Here is a 19533-nt window from a genome sequence, read left to right as displayed (position 1 = left end):
GCCTGCTTCTCCCTCTGCCCATGTCTCTGTCTCTCTCTGTGTGTCTCTCATGAATAAATAAAATCTTCAAACAAACAAAAAACTAAGGACGTCCATACTCTCTCTCTTCTGACTGGCTTTGGTAGAAATTAGCCATCCAGACAGTTTGGTCTAGTGCCACTAAGCCAGTTTCACATTCCTGAGAGAATTTGATCAGTCCAATATAGCCTCTGGACTGCTTCTCCCCGAGCCAGGAAGCCACATCTGGACAGTTCTCTGATCTGAAGATCTGGGCTTATATCAGACAGACACCTACTCAGCCCTCCTCTGAGTGCAGGAATGTGAGGTCCCCCTAAAATTCTTGGGCAACCTCCCTGAAAGGTGTCTTCTATAAATGCTTACTATATAGCTTTGCTTTGTTTTTGTTTTTGTTTTTTAAGATTTTATTTTATTTATTTATTCATGAGAGACACATGGAGAGAGGCAGAGAGAGAAGCAGGCTCCTTGCAGGGAGCCTGATGTGGAATTCTGTCCCGGGACCAGGATCAGGCTCTGAGCCAAAGGCAGAGGCTCAACCGCTGAGCCACTTAGGCGTCCCTAGCTTTGCATTGTTGAGGCAGGATTATAGAATAAAATAATATAAACCCCCAGCTCTTTGAATTGGGAGGGTGTTATTAGGTTACTGGGGGAGAAAGACAAAGATTTTTTTTTTTAAGATTGATTGATTGATTGGTTTGTGAGAGACACGGAGAGAGACAGAGACACAGGCCAAGAGAGAAGCAGGCTCTTTGCAGGCAGATGCTTAACCACTGAGCCACCCAGGTGTCCCACAGTAAAGATTTTAAAGCAGTGTGATATAGGCTGAAGTTGTGGGTAAAGAACTATCTGGGAAACCTACAACAAAAAAACTTAACCAGCCTGGATATTTAGAGAATATTCAGAGAACACATGTCTAAACTGAATCATGAAAGATTAAGTACATACTGGCCAAGTATAGAAAGGGTGGGGGATGTCTGGGTGGTTCAGTTGGTTAAGCGCCTGCCTCCCACTCAGGTGGTGATCACAAGGTCCTGGGATTGAGCCCTGCCTTGGGCTCCCTGCTCAGTGGGGACTCTACTTCTTCCCCTCTCTCTCTGCCCCTCCCCCACCCTTCTTTTTCTTTTTTTCTCTCTCTCTGTCTCTCTTAAATAAATAAAAACTTTAAAAGAAAAAAAAAAAGAAAAGGGGAAAACATTTCTGGCATTGTGACCAGCATGAGCATGAAACAAAATAATTCTATTTCATTGAAGATTTTGGTGTGAATAATAGTTAATAAGCTGCTATTTCTAGAGCATGGTTCTGTGGCAGGATATAAAGCTAGAGAGGTTGAGGCCAGATTGAGGAGTCTTGATGCTGTGATGAGTTTTTTTGTTTGTTTGTTTGTTTGTTTGTTTGTTTGTTTATGAGAGACACACACAGAAAGAGGCAGAGACATAGGCAGAGGGAGGAACAGGCTCCCTGTGGGGAACCTGATGCAGGACTGGATCCCGGGACCCCAGGATCACGCCCTGAGCCTAAGGCAGATACTCAACCACTGAGCCATCCAGGCGTCCCAGGAGTTTAGATTTAAGATTTATTTGTTTATTGGGGTGCCTAGGTGATTTCATTTGGTTAAGCATCTGACTCTTGCTTTCAGCTCAAGAGGTAATCTCATGAGTTGTGGGATCCAGCCCCATGTCAGGCTCTTTGCTCAGTGGGAAGTCTGCTCGAAAGATTATATCTGGGGCTCCTGGATAGCTCAGTCAGTTAAGCATCTGCCTTTAGCTTGGGTCATGATTCCAGGGTCCTGGGATCAAGCCCTGCGTCAGGGCTCCCTGTTGAATGGGAAGTCTGCTTTTCCCTCTCCTTCTGCCCCTACTCTCTTCTCCTGTGCGCTCTCTCTCCTCTCAAATAAATAAAAATCTTTTTAAAAAAAATTATCTCCTTCTGCCCTTTCCCCTGCACATTGTTTCTCTCAAATTAAAAAAAAAAAGATTGATTATTATGTATTTTATTTATTTTTATATATTTATGATAGTCACACAGAGAGAGAGAGAGAGGCAGAGACATAGGCAGAGGGAGAAGCAGGCTCCATGCACCGGGAGCCCGGACGTGGGATTCGATCCCGGGTCTCCACGATCGAGCCCTGGGCCAAAGGCAGGCGCTAAACCGCTGCGCCACCCAGGGATCCCTTATTATGTATTTTAGAGAGCACAAGCACACGAACAAGTGAGCAGGCTAGGGGTTGTGGGGAGAATCCCTAAGCAGATTCCCTGCAGACCCTGAGACCTTGATGGGAGCTGAAATCAAGAGCCAGCCATTCAACCAACTGAGCCACCCAGGGGCCCCTAAGGATATTTCTAACTGACTTTGGGAGGACTGCCATTTTTATGTAGATAACTGATACGGTACAGAGAATAGTTTCAATGGTGGCCTTGCCTGAAGCAGCAAAGACTACTTGCAGTCCTCTAGAGAGGTGATGAGAAAAAGGATGAGAGGGAGGAGCCAACTGAAAGAATAGTTTCTCCTTTCATAGTCTCCTTCCTGTGCAAGCAGTAGATTACTTTATACAAAGATTTGGCATGATTTGGCTTCATCATAAGAATTGCTGAGAGAATTTTAAGCTAACTTCCTAGATTAAGGTATATGAGGGTACAGATTATTTCTCTTGTTCATAGTCACAGTGCTAGCAGCTAGAACAGTATTTATTTTTTTTAAGATCTTATTTATTTATTCATGAGAGACACAGAGAGAGAGAGGCAGAGACACAGGCAGAGGGAGAAGCAGGCTCCATGCAGGGACCCCGACGTGGAACTTATCCCAAGTCTCCAGGATCAGGCCTTGGGCTGAAGGTGGCGCTCAGGAGACCCAGGATCAAGTCCCGCGTTGGGCTCCCTGCATGGAGCCTGCTTCTCCTTCTGCCTGTGTGTGTGTGTGTGTGTGTGTGTGTGTGTGTGTCTGTCTCTGTCTTCTCTGTCTCATGAATAAATATAAATCAATCAGTCTTGTAGAGTGGAAAGGGGTTAGGTTGGAAAGGAGGTGGAGAAGAACATTTCAGGCAGAAGCAACAGTATGAACAAAGGCATGGAGGCATAGAAGAAAATGGTATATGTGTTAGAGATAACTCTTGTCATATGTCTCTGGTCACTCCAACAAATCTAATGTTTCTAGTACATTAAATAGTAGTCTTGATGGGCTCTGGGAATGGTTTTGTTTCTAAGTTTCAGTGCATGGGTTGAGAATGAGATGTTTAAAGTATGTCCAAACTGGCAGAAAATCCTTAGTTGGGTTCTTTCTTTAGGTCCATAGTCTAACGCTAGTCTTCTTTGAGGCTGTCTTTGAATCCCTGGTAGAATTTACTACTTGCTAATCTGTGTTTATGTAGCGTATTATGCCTGCCTCTGTTGTGTTTTCTTACTTTCATATTTCATTTGACTAATAGCCCTGACTATGCCTTTACCAATTCCCAGGGTCTGATATACAGTAGACATTAATTAATTAAAGTTTGATGGATAATTGAATGAATGGGTGCTTGTACCCAGGGTTAGCCACATAAAAGAGAACTGTCAGCTTCTGTGTCCCTTTTCTTGTAGCTGTTTGTAGTGGATGTGCAGACAAGCCAGATCACCAAGATTCCCATTCTGAAGGACCGGGAGCCTGGAGGTGTGACCCAGCAGGGCTGTGGCATCCATGCCATCGAGCTGAATCCCTCCAGAACTCTGTTAGCCACTGGAGGAGACAACCCCAACAGTCTTGCCATCTACCGGCTACCTACACTAGATCCTGTGTGTGTGGGTGATGTAAGTTTCTCCAGTAACTGTAGTTAGAGGTAGCTTTGTTCTTAAGCAGAGCCTGGTAGATAACATGGACCCTCCTCCTACACACCCTCTGGAAAGGAATAGTTTCCTCTAGATTTCTGCTGACTATCGGGGTTTGGGGGTGAGGTATGAGGGTAGAAATATCAGAATGGGGACTGAACTCCCCATAGGAATATTGACGGAGAGCATATGTTTGATAAAGGGGTGAGCAACATACTTCAGGGGCCCACAGCAGTTGGTTGGTGTCTACATATCTCCCACTGCCCATAGTCAGAGAGCAAAGTTTATTAAATCATTCAGCAACTATTTATTGAGCTTTCTATGTCCAGGCATTGTTTTAGACGCTGGGGACATGTAGTGAATATAACAGATAAAGCTCCCTCACCTCTTGAAGCCTGCGTTCTAGTAGAGGGAGACATATAAACCAATATATAGACAAATAAATATTTACCACCAGTATGTCAGTGTGACAAGTACCATAGAGAAGAGTAAAGGCAGATTGAAGGGACAGAGAAAGTGGTGGTGAATGCAATTTCAGAGGATGTTCAGGGAAGTCCTCATTGAAAAGAAGATGTTTGAGTAGGGAGACACAGAGGAATGAGAGCGGGTACAAGACATGTTGATGTCTGGAAGAAAAGAGTCCCAAGGACTCTTTGGGAAGGAACACCCAAGAGGTTGGGTATAGCTCTTGTACTAGGAAGTAAGCACAGAGGAGAGTGGTAGGATGAGGTTAGAGGGATAAGAGGTGAGTGATTATGTGTAGGAGCCCCAGATAAGACATCCGGAGGTAGAAGGCCAGAGCTGTGTGTCTACCAGACATGTTCATTGCCCATAGGAATGCCAGTTTCATTACAACTTTGAGCTCCTCAAGACAAAGTTAAAAATTACAGGATCCTGCCCTCTGGGTTGAGATAATCAGAGATAGGAATTGTAATTTTTACAAAGATATTTTCAGTCAGACTATGCTTTTCAAGAGTGTGTGTTGTAATCCTTTTTTACTAATTTCTTTTTTTCCCCTCTCTCTTTGTACCTGTCACTCCTTCTCTCCAAGGATGGACACAAGGACTGGATCTTTTCCATAGCATGGATCAGTGATACTATGGCGGTGTCTGGTAAAATTGACCTTTTGTATGGAGTTTTGGTGTGGCAGGGAGGAAGGGGTAGTAGTGTGATTGGAAATAGTCCAGTAAATAGACCATTGGCCAGGGGCCAGGATCTTATTACCAGTATTGGCTCTTTGACGTACCATGTGTCCTTGGATAAATCATAAGAGTTACCAGCATTCTTCATTTATTCACTCAGCCTTGTTCCCAAAAGTATGTGTGACAGTGTGTTAACCTCAATGTTTTTGTGGGGCTTCATTTTGACAATGTTGTGAAAGTGTTTTGGAATAGTTGATGTGAAATATTAGGAGTAGTTATTTTCTGTACAGCTATATAGTTTGTTTTTTGTTGATAAAAGCTGTGTAGGATTGAGGGGATTTCTTTCCCAATGGTAGACATCAGAAAAAAAAAATGGAAATGAGTGTAGAGAGGGTAACCTAGAGATACACAATACAATTCCCCAGGTCTAGATTCCCAAATAAAAATAATCATAATAGTAACTAAATTGAATGCCTCACGTGTTATTTCATACAATCCTCAGAACAGTACTAAAAGATTAGCATTATTAGCCTCATTTCTCTTTTTTAAGATGTATTTTTATTTATTTATGATAGACATAGAGAGAAAGAGAGGCAGAGACACAGGCAGAGGGAGAAGCAGGCTCCATGCTGGGAGCCCGACATGGGATTCGATCCCGGGTCTCCAGGATCGCGCCCCAGGCCAAAGGCAGGCGCGAAACCGCTGAGCCACCCAGGGATCCCCTAGCCTCATTTCTCAAATCAGAAAATTTAAATTCTGAGAGGTTATAATAACTTAGCAGAGGCCACACAAATAGTAACAGGTGGAATCAGGATCTGAATCCACATGTGATTTCAAAGCCTGTGCTTAGAACTGCTCTTAACAGTGGCCCCTGGCTGGCTCACTTAGAAGAGCATATGACTCTGAACTTGGTGCCATGAGTTCAAGCCCCACATTGGGTATAGAGATTACTTAAATAAATGAAACTTAAAAACCAACATCTACTCCAACCGATACTGCACTGTATGTCAACTAACAAAATTTAAATAAAAGAACTAATAAAGCTAAGGGAATATAAATATTTCTTCTTTCAATTATTTGCAGGGCAGTAGAAAGCAGCCAAGAGGGAAAATAAATTTAATGAACAAACATAATCACAGGTCAGAATTACCCAGAAGGGGTTCAGAAGCTTTTGGATTCCCTGTCATTTGTCTCCCCAAAGAGTGAGAGCTGCTTAAGGGTAGTCTTGTCACCTTTATATAATAGGGATTGCTTCTATGACAGTAACCTGTACTAAATGTGATTGTTGGGAGCAAGGATTTGGCTTGCTTTGGGAGCCTCCCATCTTCTTTCAGATACCCTACCAACATCTGTGTTTTCAGGCTGATAACTCCCATGTCTACATTTTCTTTTTTATTTTAACCACATCTACATTTTCTGAACAGTTTAGCAGATTTTAAGAACATGGGCTTTTTTTTTTCTTAATAATTTTTTTTTTTTTTTTTTTAATTTATGATAGTCACAGAGAGAGAGAGGCAGAGACATAGGCAGAGGGAGAAGCAGGCCCCATGCACCGGGAGCCCGATGTGGGATTCGATCCTGGGTCTCCAGGATCGTGCCCTGGGCCAAAGGCAGGCGCCAAACCGCTGCGCCACCCAGGTACCCCAGAACATGGGCTTTGATATCAGAGGTTTGAGTTTGAATCCTCATCCAACCACTTATCACTGAGAATGTTCAGGGGTTGGTACTCATCATTAAGTCTGAACATTAACATCACTTGGGCAAGTTACCCTAAGCTTTTTAAGACTTGATTTTCTTCATCTGTAACATGGATACTTCAGAGTTTCACTGAGAAGATTAAATGAAATAATGCATAGTGGCTGCTGTATTGAAAATGCTTAATGCTTAGGGGCGCCTGGGTGGCTCAGTCAGTTAAAATTTTTTTTTTTTTTATTTTAAAGATTTTATTTATTCACGAGACACACAGAGATGGTGGCCGAAACATAGGCAGAGAGAGAAGCAGAGAAGCAGGCTCCCTGCTGGTAGCCTGATGCAGGACTCCATCTCAGACCCCAGCATCATGACCTGAGCCAAAGGCAGATGTTCAACCACTGAACCACCTAGGTGCCCAAATGTCCAGCTCTTGATTTTGTCTCGGGTCATGATCTCGGGGTTGTGAGATTGAGCCTCATGTTGGGCCCTGTGCTGAGCGTGGAGCCTGCTTATGATTTTCTCTCTGCCCCTCCTCCCCCTAAAAAAAAGAAAATGCTCAATACTTGTTAACTGATGTTAATGTTATACTTAATGATGAGTACCAACCCCTGAATATTCTACCTCAGACTCAGTATATTCATACTCATCATTTTTCTTCCAAGACCCTCTCCCCCATTGGCATATATTTCTGAATGCTTCTACCTTCCACACAGGTGCATGGTCAGAAAACTAAGATGCCTCTTAGGATCCTATCTCCTTAGATTACCAAGCCATGTTGATACTGTTTTCTAAAATATCTCTTATAAACATTGTATGTTACCTATACTTTAGTAATTAAAACAACCATCTTAGATACAATTTCTTTCTTTTTTTTTCTTAAAGATTTTATTTATTCATGAGACACACAGAGAGGCAGACACAGGCAGAGGGAGAAGCAGGCTCCATGCAGGGAGCCTGATGTGGGACTCAATCCTGGGACTCTAGGATCACGCCCTGGGCTGAAGGCAGGCGCGCTAAACTGCTGAGCCACCCAGGGATGCCCTACAATTTCTTTTCTACTCTGCTGGTGTACTTATCATCTATATCTTGAATAACCCCTAATATCCTTCCATATTTTTTCTCTGCTTCTGTTCTTGTCTTCTCCAATCCAATCTTTTTTGTTTTTTAAGATTTTATTTATTAGACATGGAGATAGAGCACAAACAGTGGCAGTGGCAGGCAGAGGGAGGGGGGAAAAGCATGCTTCCCACTAAGCAGGGAACCCAATGCAGGGCTCAATCCCAGAATCCTAGAATCCTGGGATTGAGAACCTGCACCAAAGACAGATGCTTAACTGACTGAGCCACCTAGGCACCCCTTCTCCAATCAAGTCCTCATGATGCTGCCAAACTCGTTCTTTAAATAATTTTTTCCGGGATCCCTGGGTGGCGCAGCGGTTTGGCGCCTGCCTTTGGCCTAGGGCGCGATCCTGGAGACCCAGGATCGATTCCCACGTCGGGCTCCCGGTGCATGGAGCCTGCTTCTCTCTGCCTGTGTCTCTGCCTCTCTTTCTCTCTCTGTGACTATCATAAATAAATAAAAATTAAAAAATATTAAATAATTTTTTCCTTATTAAAGAAATATGTGTTTATCATAAGAAATGTTTTAATATGGATTAAGAAGGCAGTAAGAATTATCAATCTCTCTATCCAGGGACAACTACTGTTAATATTTTAAAATATATCTTAACAGTCATTATTCAGTGCATATCTTTTTATTTGGTTAAAATGGGATCATACAAAGGGATGAATATATAGATAAATATACCAGGTATAATAAAATGTTGATGGTAGACTATACTTGTAATTGAACAGTTCATTATAAAACTCAGTATTTAAAAAAATAAAATAAAATAAAACTCAGTATTTCAGTGTGCTTGAATTTTTCACAATAAAACTTGTATAGTTTTATTTTTTTTAATTTGCATAATAAACCATGCATAGTTCTATCTCCAGATGTGTCCTTCTCTCTGGCCTTTTCTAGATTTCACATGTAATAAAACCTCTGCTTTGAATCTCTGCCCATAAGCCTTATGAAGCCAACAAATTAGATGATATTTCTCTCAAGTTAGATAATTTTTATTATGAAGCATTCAGGAGATTTGCAATGTGGAAAGGGTACCTTTTAGTCTAAAGGAGAGGGATCCCTGGGTGGCGCAGCAGTTTGGCTCCTGCCTTTGGCCCAGGGCACGATCCTGGAGACCCAGGATCGAATCCCACGTTGGGCTCCCGGTGCACGGAGCCTGCTTCTCCCTCTGCCTGTGTCTCTGCCTCTCTCTCTCTCTCTCTCTCTCTCTCTCTCTCTCTGTGACTATCATAAATAAATAAAATTTTTTTTAAAAAATTTAAAAAAGGAAAGTTTTAGTCTAAAGGAGAGTTGTCAAATAACTTTACTAGAAAGGATTTTTTCAATTTTAAAAAAATTGTTATGTTTATTTTTAAGTAGGCTCCGTGCCCAGCCTGGAGCCCAACATGGGGCTTGAACTCATGACCCTGAGATCAAGAGTGGCATGCTGTACCAACTGAGCCAGCCAGGTGCCCCAAACATGGGAATTATGGTCCCTGTGGGTCCATGGAAAGCCTTCAAGAGGTTCATGAACCTCCCTGAAATTGTACAATGTGGTGTTTTGTGTATTTTTCTAGATAAAGGAGTCTTTAACATTCCTAGGTCTCTTAGAGGCATGTAAGAGTCAAAAAAGATTAAGCACCACTGATTTAAGGTAGAGGTTCCCCAATGCTACTGCCCAGCAAACATCACCTGTGCATGCATGCCCAAGTGATCTAAGCATTTGACTTGGAAAATTACTGAGCATTCTCAAACTATATAATGCTCTCTTTTAAAAAAAATATCACTGAGACTCCTGGGTGGCTCAGCAGTTGAGTGTCTGCCTTTGGCTTAGGGTGTGATCCCAGAGTTCCTTGATTGAGTGCCACATCGTGCTCCCTGCATGGAGCCTGCTTCTCCCTCTGCCTGTGTCTCTGCCTCTCTCTCTCTCTCTCTCTCTCTCTCTCTCTCTCTCTGTCTCTCATGAATAAATAAAATCTTAAAATTTAAATTAAAAAAATCTCACCAAAGATTAAATGTTACATTTAACTCCCACATTTTAGTTGAATCATCCTCTTGACGTAGCTATTAATATATATTGTTCTTTTTGTAGTGGGGCACCTGACCAAGTTCAGCACATATGAGGATAGTGCACAAAGAGCTAGACTAAAAAAGTACATCTTGGTTTCTGTAGGACTGTCCCATGGAGAGTTGGGTATGTCTGACATCTGTGGTCTCTCCTTGCCCTGTAGGCTCACGGGATGGCTCTATGGGACTCTGGGAGGTGACAGACGATGTGTTGACCAAAAGTGATGCAAGGCACAATGTATCACGGGTCCCTGTGTATGCTCACATCACTCACAAGGCCTTAAAGGACATTCCCAAGGAGGACACAAACCCTGACAACTGCAAGGTCCGGGCTTTGGCCTTCAACAACAAGAACAAGGTATGAGGTCGCCAAAGAGGAAGGCTGTTTCTCTTGCTTCAACTTCTTGGCTTATATCTTGGCACTTTGCTTCTCTTCCCAAGTCAGTTCTTGCTACATAGTTTAGTTCTGAGCCCATGGAAGATTGAAGGCTGAGGGTTGCTGGTGAGAAATTATAACTGAGATTGTGAAACCCAGCCCTTGCGTTGAGTTGTGCAGTATTTCTCTGGAGGGTCTGTATTTGTGGGTCAGCCTCTCAGAGTTACCTCAGAGCCACCTGTTTTTTACTATCTCTCATTTGCACATGCCTTTGCTGGTGCTCTATTTTGGGTGTGATTTTCATAAATCCCTCCAAAAATGATTGCTTTTTCGCTTTGGTATTGTTTCTTTTTATTCTTCACTGCCTCTTCTCAACACTGCCAGCAGATCTTAACCTAATCATTGGGTCATATCTGAAACTAGGGGTATTAAGTAGAATATTGGGATGGAGACTCAGACCCCAAAGAAGAGAAAAGGTCCCAAAATCTGAATCAGGCCACGATTTATAGGGTAGTTGCCTTAGTCTCCTATCTCATGGCCACAATTATTCCTTAGAGATAGATTTAGATCCTCCACTCATAGAACTCTCAAACTGCGATTTATGAAACTGTCCTTCATATGTGTGCTCTACTGTAACTATCCAATGGGATGTCATGGGAATGATAGCATAGTAAGAGTTTTTTGAACCATGGGTGTTTACATTACTGCTAGAACCTGGCTTCCTGCTTGAGTTCTCCCAAGAAGCAACCTTGATTTAATATGGTTTAATAAGGGGATCCCTGGGTGGCTCAGCGGTTTAGCGCCTGCCTTTGGCCTGGGATATGATCCTGGGGTCCCGAGATCGTGGGGTCCCAAGATCGAGTCCCATGTCAGGTTCCCTGCAGGGAATCTGCTTCTCCCTCTGCCTGTGTCTCTGCCTCTCTCTCTCTCTCTCTCTCTTCCTCCTCCTCCCTCTCTCACGAATAAATAAATAAATAAATAAAATAAATAAATAAATAAATAAATAAATAATTTTAAAGAATAATAATGGTTTAATAATAATTAGCTGTCCAGCTACATTTTAGAGTAAGATGATGGGCTGACAATCCCTGGCTCCCCTCCTGGAATCATCATGGGTTAAGAATGAAGAATGGGAGGACCCCAACCTTCAGGGTCTTCCCCTGCTTATTACCATATATTAGTTGCTAGCTATTGAAATATAACCTGTTTTTCATTGCTCTTGTAGGAACTGGGAGCAGTATCTCTGGATGGTTATTTCCATCTCTGGAAGGCTGAAAATACACTGTCTAAGGTGTGATGAACATGACTCAGTGATTTTACCTAAAAATTCACCTTTTGGTTAAAATACTTTCATTCTTCCTGAGCCTTTTTGTTCTTGTCTAAAACACCAGTTTCAGGGCACCTGGGGGGCTCAGTGGTTGAGCATCTGTGGTCGGCTCAGGTCATGATCCAGGGTCCTAGGATCAGGTCCTGTATCAGGCTTCCCTCAGGGAACCTGTTTCTCCCTCTGCCTATGTCTCTGCCTCTCTGTGTCTCTCATGAATAAATAATAATAAGTAAATAAATAAAGTCTTTAAAATAAATAAAAATAAATAATAAACCACTGGTTTCTACTGGGCATGTTACTGCACAGTGCATGGAACCCTGAGTCTGACTTGCCTCTCAAGACTTTTCAAGAGATCAGAGGGGGACATTTTTTCACATTGCAAAAGACTTACTGAGAGACTCCTTTAACTAGCAGTCCTCTAGTCAAGGCTTTTAAGTACCTGCTTATGGAGATGCCTGGGTGGCTCAGTCGGTTAAGCGTTTGCCTTTGGCTCAAGTCATGATCTCAGAGTCCTGGGATTGAGTCCCTCATTGGGCTCCCTACTCTTGGGGAGCCTGCTTCTCCTCTCCCTCTGTTTGCCACTCCCTCTGCTTATTCTTGCTCTCTGTCAAATCAATTAATTAATTAATTAGATAGATTAGATAGATAAATTAATAGTATTTGCTTATGGATTATTGACCATTTGGCATGTTGTAAGGGCAGGAGAACCTAAAGGTTAGAAATGACTGGCAAATCAAAAAAAAAAAAAAGAAAAGAAAAGAAATGACTGGCAACTAAAAATCAATTAAACTAAGATAAACAATCTCTGAAATAATAGGTAATGAGAATATTTACAATCCTTACAAGCAATTTTTGCATAAAGTCAGACCTACCTCTGGGTTCCCCTTTTTGTCCCAGAGGCTTTTACTGCTTATTACTTCTATGATAGACTATCCCAAGAGGAAGCAGAGTTCCAGGAATTATGACTCATTCATGTCATAGCAGCCTTTGAGCTCCACTGACCTTGCTTCATGCCTGCCTTACATGCAGTAGGCATTCACTGAAGATTGGCTGAATGACAAGGATCCAGGATTAAGGCTGAGTGATATTAGCTGAGGTTGAGCCAGTTTCATGGGTGTGTTTTTTGTAGTGTACAATTCCTGTACAACTGGGGAGCTAGGCTGAGAATAGCCAGAAAATCAGTGAGGAGGGTGGTAGCAGAGAGGGTCATGGCAGAGAACAAGAGTGTGACCTTAGCTTTCTGCCCTGGGATTATCCTTGGAAATAACCTGCCGATGTAGGCCTTTCTGTTTCTGATTATTTAATTTCAGTTTAATCTTTTTTCCTAATCAGTCCTCTTCAGTATTGAGATCTTATTACTTACTATAATCACCCTCTCTTTTCTTATTTACTTAGTAGTAGAACAGGGCTTTATTTCCTTAATCAGGGCTTGTCTTTTTGTCTCTGACTTTGTGTGGCTTGTGTATGAAGGAAGCCCACAGAATTGGGCATCTAAGAACCTTGCCCTATGGTATTCTCTCTGGTAGTGCTATGGGTGCATCACTCCTTTCTCTGTTTCAGCTCCTGTCCACCAAACTACCATATTGCCGTGAGAATGTGTGCCTGGCCTATGGTAGTGAATGGTCAGTATATGCAGTGGGCTCCCAAGCTCATGTCTCCTTCCTGGATCCACGGCAGCCATCATACAATGTCAAATCTGTTTGCTCCAGGGAGCGAGGCAGTGGTAAGAGTCCCATATGCCCCTGAGGCTTATAGCTGCATTGCAAGTGGGCTTTGATTTTAGTTTCTATGTTGGTTTCAAAACAAGTGTAGTGATATTTATGGAACTTGGTGAAGGTGTTTAGTGACATAAGAAGGGAGGTTAATTAAAAATCTGCAAATGGCAACAGAGCTTCAAGCACCACAGGCAAATTTGTGGCCGCAGAAACTGTTAGTGGAAACCCAGTAGTCAGGATTTTGATGGTTTTCATATTCTTTTCACAGATCTTGACTTCCCTGTGGTAGTTTTTTACTGGTGCCCTGTCTGAACTATAAAATTCATTTTATGCTAAAGGATGATGTGCAATGAGGAGTTTACCAAGAGCATGAGGAAACTTGAGAATGATGGGTATATTCGTTACTTTGATTGTAGTGTAGTGTCATGGGTTTATATATATGTTAAAACTTAAAATTGTATACTTTAAATATGTACAGTATATTGTTTGTCAATTATACCTCAGTATAAAGCTAAAGAAAATACTGTTCTGACCACTGGGTGAATTCAGCTTCAACCTCCCATCTTTTATAACATATTTTCTCCAAGAGCACTCTTTCATTATCAAGGAATAAAAAGACTTATGTTTGTACTATAAGATTTCAAAGTACCTTTATCTGCCATCTTATTTCATCTTACCCAGAACCCCATAGGAAGCAGGTAGGAAAAGGTAAGGTTAGTGTTAATCCTATTTTATAGATGAGGAGACTGAAACCCAGAGCAGTTAAGTAACATGCTCAAATCACACAGGTTGGTGGAAGAACAGCCATGCACTAGAACTGAGATCATTCAGATTAACAGTGTATTTTCTTCATCTCTCTGTTCCCCTTCTTGTGCAAAAATGTGGATACATTATCTTGGAGTCTAAAAAGCACAATATGGATTACAATTTAGCCTCTCTCAAGTAGTGTTTATTTTCATGCAAATAACACAAAAGTGACTTTTGTTTTGGGGGTTTGTTTTCGATTATAGTGAAGACACTCATGTTTCAGAGCAGAAAGAATAATGTGTGTAGTGAGAGTTGTAAGGGGAAGAATAAATAGGCTTGGATGGAATAATGTCTGCAATGAAAAGCTTTAAGAGGGGCACCTGGCTGGCTCAGTCAGTGTAGCATGTGATTCTTGTCTTGTGATTTTGAGCTCCACATTAGATAGATTACTTTAAAAATTAAAAAAAAAAGAAATCTTAAAAAATTAAAAATTAAATTAAAAAATATGTATTTGTGTGTGGAGCCCAATGCAGGGCCTGAACTTAGATCCCTGAGCTCAGGACCTGAGCTAAGATCAAGAATCCAACACTTAACCAACTGAGCTATCGAGGCACGCCTCTAAATATAAAATCTTTAAAAAAAAGGGGGGGGGGGGCTTAAAGAGATTTTGGTTACTATTACAGGAGTAGCTATCATGCCTAATAAGGAAATACTGATTCCACAGGTATTACTGAGCACCTCTTATATGCCAAGAGACATCTTGTATCCCATACCCTTACTTATCCACAGATGCAATACCAGATAAAAGACCTCTTGCAGTGCTGTGGTAGTGATTTTAGGTCAGATAGGAAAAAGTCCTTATTAATATAATGATTTGTAAATAATGCAGGTTACTGTTTCAGTACAAGTTGGAAATACACTTAGGGAGAGTTTAGAGTTATGAAAGATGCCTCCATGATGAGTCAAGAGTAGGGGGCCATTAAAAAAAAAAAAAAAAGAGTAGGGGGCCAGGGAGGTTTGGGCACACTTTTAAGGTCTTAGGCCAAAGGCATCTTAGACCTCATCAGGCTTCTGGCACTTCCCTAAGGCTTATGGGAGGGTTCCTTTTAGTGTATGAATGGGCATTGTGAGACCAGGGTTCTCAAGCTTTCACATGAGCTATCTGTGCTGTATATCCCTGGGAAAAGCACTGTCTGGTAGATCGAGGTGCCATGTGAGTTCAGTGCCAGAGAAATTCAGGTAGCAGACCATCAATGTGTACTCTTCCCCTATTCATTGCCCTTTATTTTTCTCTCTCTCAGGGATCCGGTCAGTGAGCTTTTATGAGCACATCATCACTGTGGGCACAGGGCAGGGCTCCCTGCTGTTCTATGACATCCGAGCTCAGAGATTCCTGGAAGAGAGGCTCTCAGCTTGTTATGGGTCCAAGCCCAGACTTGCAGGGGAGAATCTGAAACTAACCACTGGCAAAGGCTGGCTGGTGAGTAAGCCCCTGCCTGAACAGAGTTACTGAACAGAGAAGAAAAATTATGTTCAGTCTGCCCATCTACTCCCACCCCCACTGATACACCAGCTTCTCACATACTCCTTAGAGCAGAGAAAGGCACTTTCCCTTGATTTTGCTCTGTGTCTACATATCCATGGGAAAACTGAGGCTCAGTTAAGACACACTAGTTGACTGTAGGTGATAATAGAGCAGGAAGGAGAAGGAACCCCCTCCCCCTCCCACTGTGGCTGCCATTGAATTACTAAAGAGTGGTTCTAGCTTTCCTGAGACCTTAGGTTTATATAGCAGTTCTTCAGCCTGCTCAGTTCCTCCCTAATGTTCATTTGGAAAAATGAGGCTCCAATTCCTATGAGTACCAGTCAGAGTCTCTTGACATCAGATTAGATGCAGGACCCTCTCCTCTTAAGACCAGAAGGCATTCCTGTCCCTTCCTACCCCCTTTTCTGCCCCATGGCCTAGAGGTACTAACAGAGTCTCTTATTCTTCCCATAGAATCATGATGAAACCTGGAGGAATTACTTTTCGGACATTGATTTCTTCCCCAATGCTGTTTACACCCACTGCTACGACTCGTCCGGAACGAAACTCTTTGTGGCAGGAGGCCCCCTCCCTTCAGGGCTTCATGGAAACTATGCTGGACTCTGGAGTTAATGACAACTAATTCTCCCAAAATGCAGAGATTTACACTAATTTCAATCCTTAGTTTTCTTGTTTTTTTTTTCTATTTTCTTCCAATTGTGTGAGGCCCTCATTTTAGTGGGAACACGAGAGTTTGCCTATGATTTAGGCACTTGACAGGAAGCTCTGTACAGATATCTGAAGTGTTTTTTATCGTTGGGGGTTTTTTTTTTTTCCTTTTTTTGCTTTCGGTAATCAGAATTTTACTGTCTTTTTTTCTTTCTGGCTTCTCAACCAAACATTGTTAATTCTTATTTGTATTTTTTCTTTAAGTGACACACACTCTCCCCTCTCACTTCTTTAGGCTGGCGTAGTCATTCTCACCCTTACTTCACTCTTGAGAGGTAGGGCTCCTTTATAATTATGTGGTTGCTGTCAGACTTTCTGTGAAAGTTTGGGGGCTGTGTGTTTGTGTGTGTTTGTGTGTGTGAGAAAGAAAGAACTTGTGTGCCTGCAAATACTGTGTGTCACTGAAATTACCTGGAGTAAGAATTACTTGTAATTAAAATATTTATAAAAAAAAAGACAAACAACTTTATTCACAGAGTCAGCTTTGGGACTAGTCTTTACTTGTTTTTTAAAGTCTAACAGCACTGATAATAGGAAGTAAAAACAGAAAAAAACAATCACCACCAGGAAAACCCTTTGAGTTAGATTGCAGGCTTCCTGGTGACACTCACACCAGGACTCCAGAGTGATCCGTTCCCTACCTAACTTCCCAACTTTGTGTTCCCAGGTGAGAATACTTCTGTGTGTCATTTCCACTTTAACTTCCCATCTGCTTAGCCAGTGGCCACTCCCCTAAAACATCAGGGTCTACATCCAGATGCAGTTCTGGAGGCTGCAGAAGGCTTGGTAGAATTTGGTAAAGATAATCCCCATCCCAGCCTTCCTTTACCTTCCCTCAAACAAGACCTGATCTGGTATCTCAGGGGCCTGGAGCAGGGGGCCTTAAGTTTGCTAAGTAAGATTCACATACTCAGTCCCCTTGGTTTTGGAGAGAAACTTCTCCTTTGCCTTTCTTCTAATCTCCCCAATGGGTTTTGCTTTGCTTTTCTAAATTGGGTTCAGCCCAGGAGGGTGGGGGTAAGCAGAGGGTTTATCTGTGTGTAGTGAGTGCTTCATGTGTGGAATGTTCATTTTTTTTATTACAGTGGGGCTGGAGTTGAAGCCACCTCTCCCACTCTGTTGGCTCAGCCCTGGGATGGTGGTGGGTGGCCTATAGCCAGCAACGTTGTGCATGTAAAAACATCGATGTGACTAGTAATTTGTTCCTCCCTTGAACTGTGTTTAGTCTGAAGTTTTGAAACTTGCAGGCAACTGACCATGATGTCCAGTTATTCCTTGCTTTTTACGCATCATGTTGCAGATAGCAGCTGTTCCCACCCACAAATTCCTCCTCCATTCTAAGCACATACTCTTCTTCTGTCAACAGTCCATCCTGGGGAAAGGAAAAGTCTTATTTATTCCTGCACTCTAGTTTCTAATTTGCTCTCCCAGTTATCCCCCTCTGCTCTGGGTCTCATTGGGGAGATTGAAAAAAAGAGTGCCTTCTCCTTGGTAATGGGGGCTGGTGGGGAAGGGAGACAGCAAGTCTACCCTATCTTGGTGATACATCAGGTGCACACCACAGGTTCTAGAATTCTCATCTTCTAACCTAGATAAATAGGTGCTATAAACAGGGAATTAAGTAAAATGCTGGATACTTAGATCTTTTAATTGTCTTAATTTTTTTTCTATTATTAAACTACAGGCTGTAGATTTCTTAGTTCTCACAGAACTTCTATCATTTTAAACCAACTTGTATATTTAAAAAAAAGATCTTAAGTAGGATGTTTTGTACTGTTGCCAGACCCTCTTCTGTGATGGGTAATATGTTTGTTTGAAATTTTGTTTTTAAAAATGTAGCACTTGACTTTTTGCCAAGTAAAAAAAATAAATATTATTCCAGTTGCAAAGTGGTTTGACTGAGTATGTATAGCCAAGAAGCAGCAGGAAAAGGGCCCCAAATGACTGGTTGGAAGGTTACCTTGGGGCGGCTAGGATTCTTGGAGCAGAAGAGGAACACAAGAGTTCCCTGAAAATTAGAAACTGATCAGGTGCGAACATACAAACTCTTAAGACCTGCTTGCTCCTTCTCCTCTGCTCATGCTCTCTCACTCTCTCAAATAAAAAATTTAAAAGGATTTTGAGAGCAAGAGTACAAACCTGAGGAGTGGCAGAGGGAGAGGGAGAAGCAGGCTCCCCATCAAGCAGGGAGCCAGAGGTGGGGCTCCATCCCAGGACACTGGGATCATGGCCTGAGTCACCCAGGTGCCCCATAAAATAGTTAAATATATATATTTGTGAAGGAAACCGTGACCATAGGGAGCGATGCTCTTTCCAGGGCTTGTTTGAGGCCATAGCTGAGAGACAGGAAGACTGCTGAATCATACCACCTTCCTCATAGCCAATTCTGGGAGGCCTATGAGGGCTGGGCCACAGAGCCAGGCAAGGCACTATATTCCTCTGTCACATGGTACTTGTTCCTTTTTAGGCAAGTGAGATACAGCTGCCCTTTGCACCTGCCTTAGAAACTGACTAGTTGAGAATGATTGATAGAGGTAACTACCTGTATGATCAGAGGCCACAAAACAGGAAGGGGAAAGTGAGTTGGTTGAAGTAATTGAGAGGGCTTCCTAAGAGAAGAGCCTTTACCAAAATGAGGTTTTTAGAATACCCAATCTGATGGGTGTTTGCAAAATGCACCATGGTCAAATTCTTTCTGGGAAATGCAAATTTAAACAAAGACATGCTTCTTTACTTCCCAACCTCAAGATTTGGTTACTATAGGACTCGTGTTCATAAAACATGCTCAGAGGAAGGTGACGGGATATGGGGGGAACCTGGCCTAGGCCGCTGGCCTCCATGGAATCTTGGCCCTGCTCCTGTTTTCCAGCCAGACTTTGCAGCAAAGTATGTATCTCACAGAAAAGCTTTGTGGACTTTATAGGGTCCCTCCCTTTCCTGCCAGCAGTCCCTATTCCCAGGCCATGAAAGAATTTCCTTGTTCTCCCTCAGGCCACATTCGTCATCCCAAATGGTCTACTGGCTCCTCCCATCATATTTTGGGTTATTTTGCAGAAGGCTTTGGAAACTAATTTATCCTCTGGGTTCCTTGCCCTTGCCAATCCAAGAGTTGATTAGTATTAATCTGGCTTTCAGCGTTTGTTTTATTTTTTTTTAAGATTTTTTATTTATTTATTCGTGAGAGACAGAGAGAGAGAGAGAGAGAGAGAGGCAGAGACGAAGAGGGAGAACCAGGCTCCATGCAAGGAGCCCGACGCTGAACTTGATCCCGGGACTCCAGGATCATGCCCTGGG

General features: G+C 42.3%; 1 protein-coding gene across 2 annotated transcripts in view; it reads left to right on the top strand.

Moving 5' to 3' along the window:
* DCAF12 (DDB1 and CUL4 associated factor 12) overlaps positions 1-18128 on the top strand; it is a 34783-nt gene extending 16655 nt beyond the window's left edge. For both annotated transcript variants that reach the window (XM_072841701.1, XM_072841700.1), the window contains exons 3-9: positions 3591-3797; positions 4867-4927; positions 9985-10178; positions 11422-11487; positions 13084-13246; positions 15287-15465; positions 15985-18128. In XM_072841701.1, the coding sequence (XP_072697802.1) occupies positions 3591-3797; positions 4867-4927; positions 9985-10178; positions 11422-11487; positions 13084-13246; positions 15287-15465; positions 15985-16143 (1029 nt within the window). In that variant the 3' untranslated portion in view covers positions 16144-18128. The remainder of the gene's footprint in view (positions 1-3590; positions 3798-4866; positions 4928-9984; positions 10179-11421; positions 11488-13083; positions 13247-15286; positions 15466-15984) is intronic.
* The last annotated feature ends 1405 nt before the right edge of the window (positions 18129-19533 follow it).

Source organism: Canis lupus, chromosome 10 (genome assembly GCF_048164855.1).
Source record: "Canis lupus baileyi chromosome 10, mCanLup2.hap1, whole genome shotgun sequence".
In the NCBI taxonomy this organism is placed as follows: domain Eukaryota; kingdom Metazoa; phylum Chordata; class Mammalia; order Carnivora; family Canidae; genus Canis; species Canis lupus.
The sequence above is the reverse complement of the archived record's forward strand: the minus strand, read 5'-3'. Positions and strand labels throughout refer to the sequence as shown.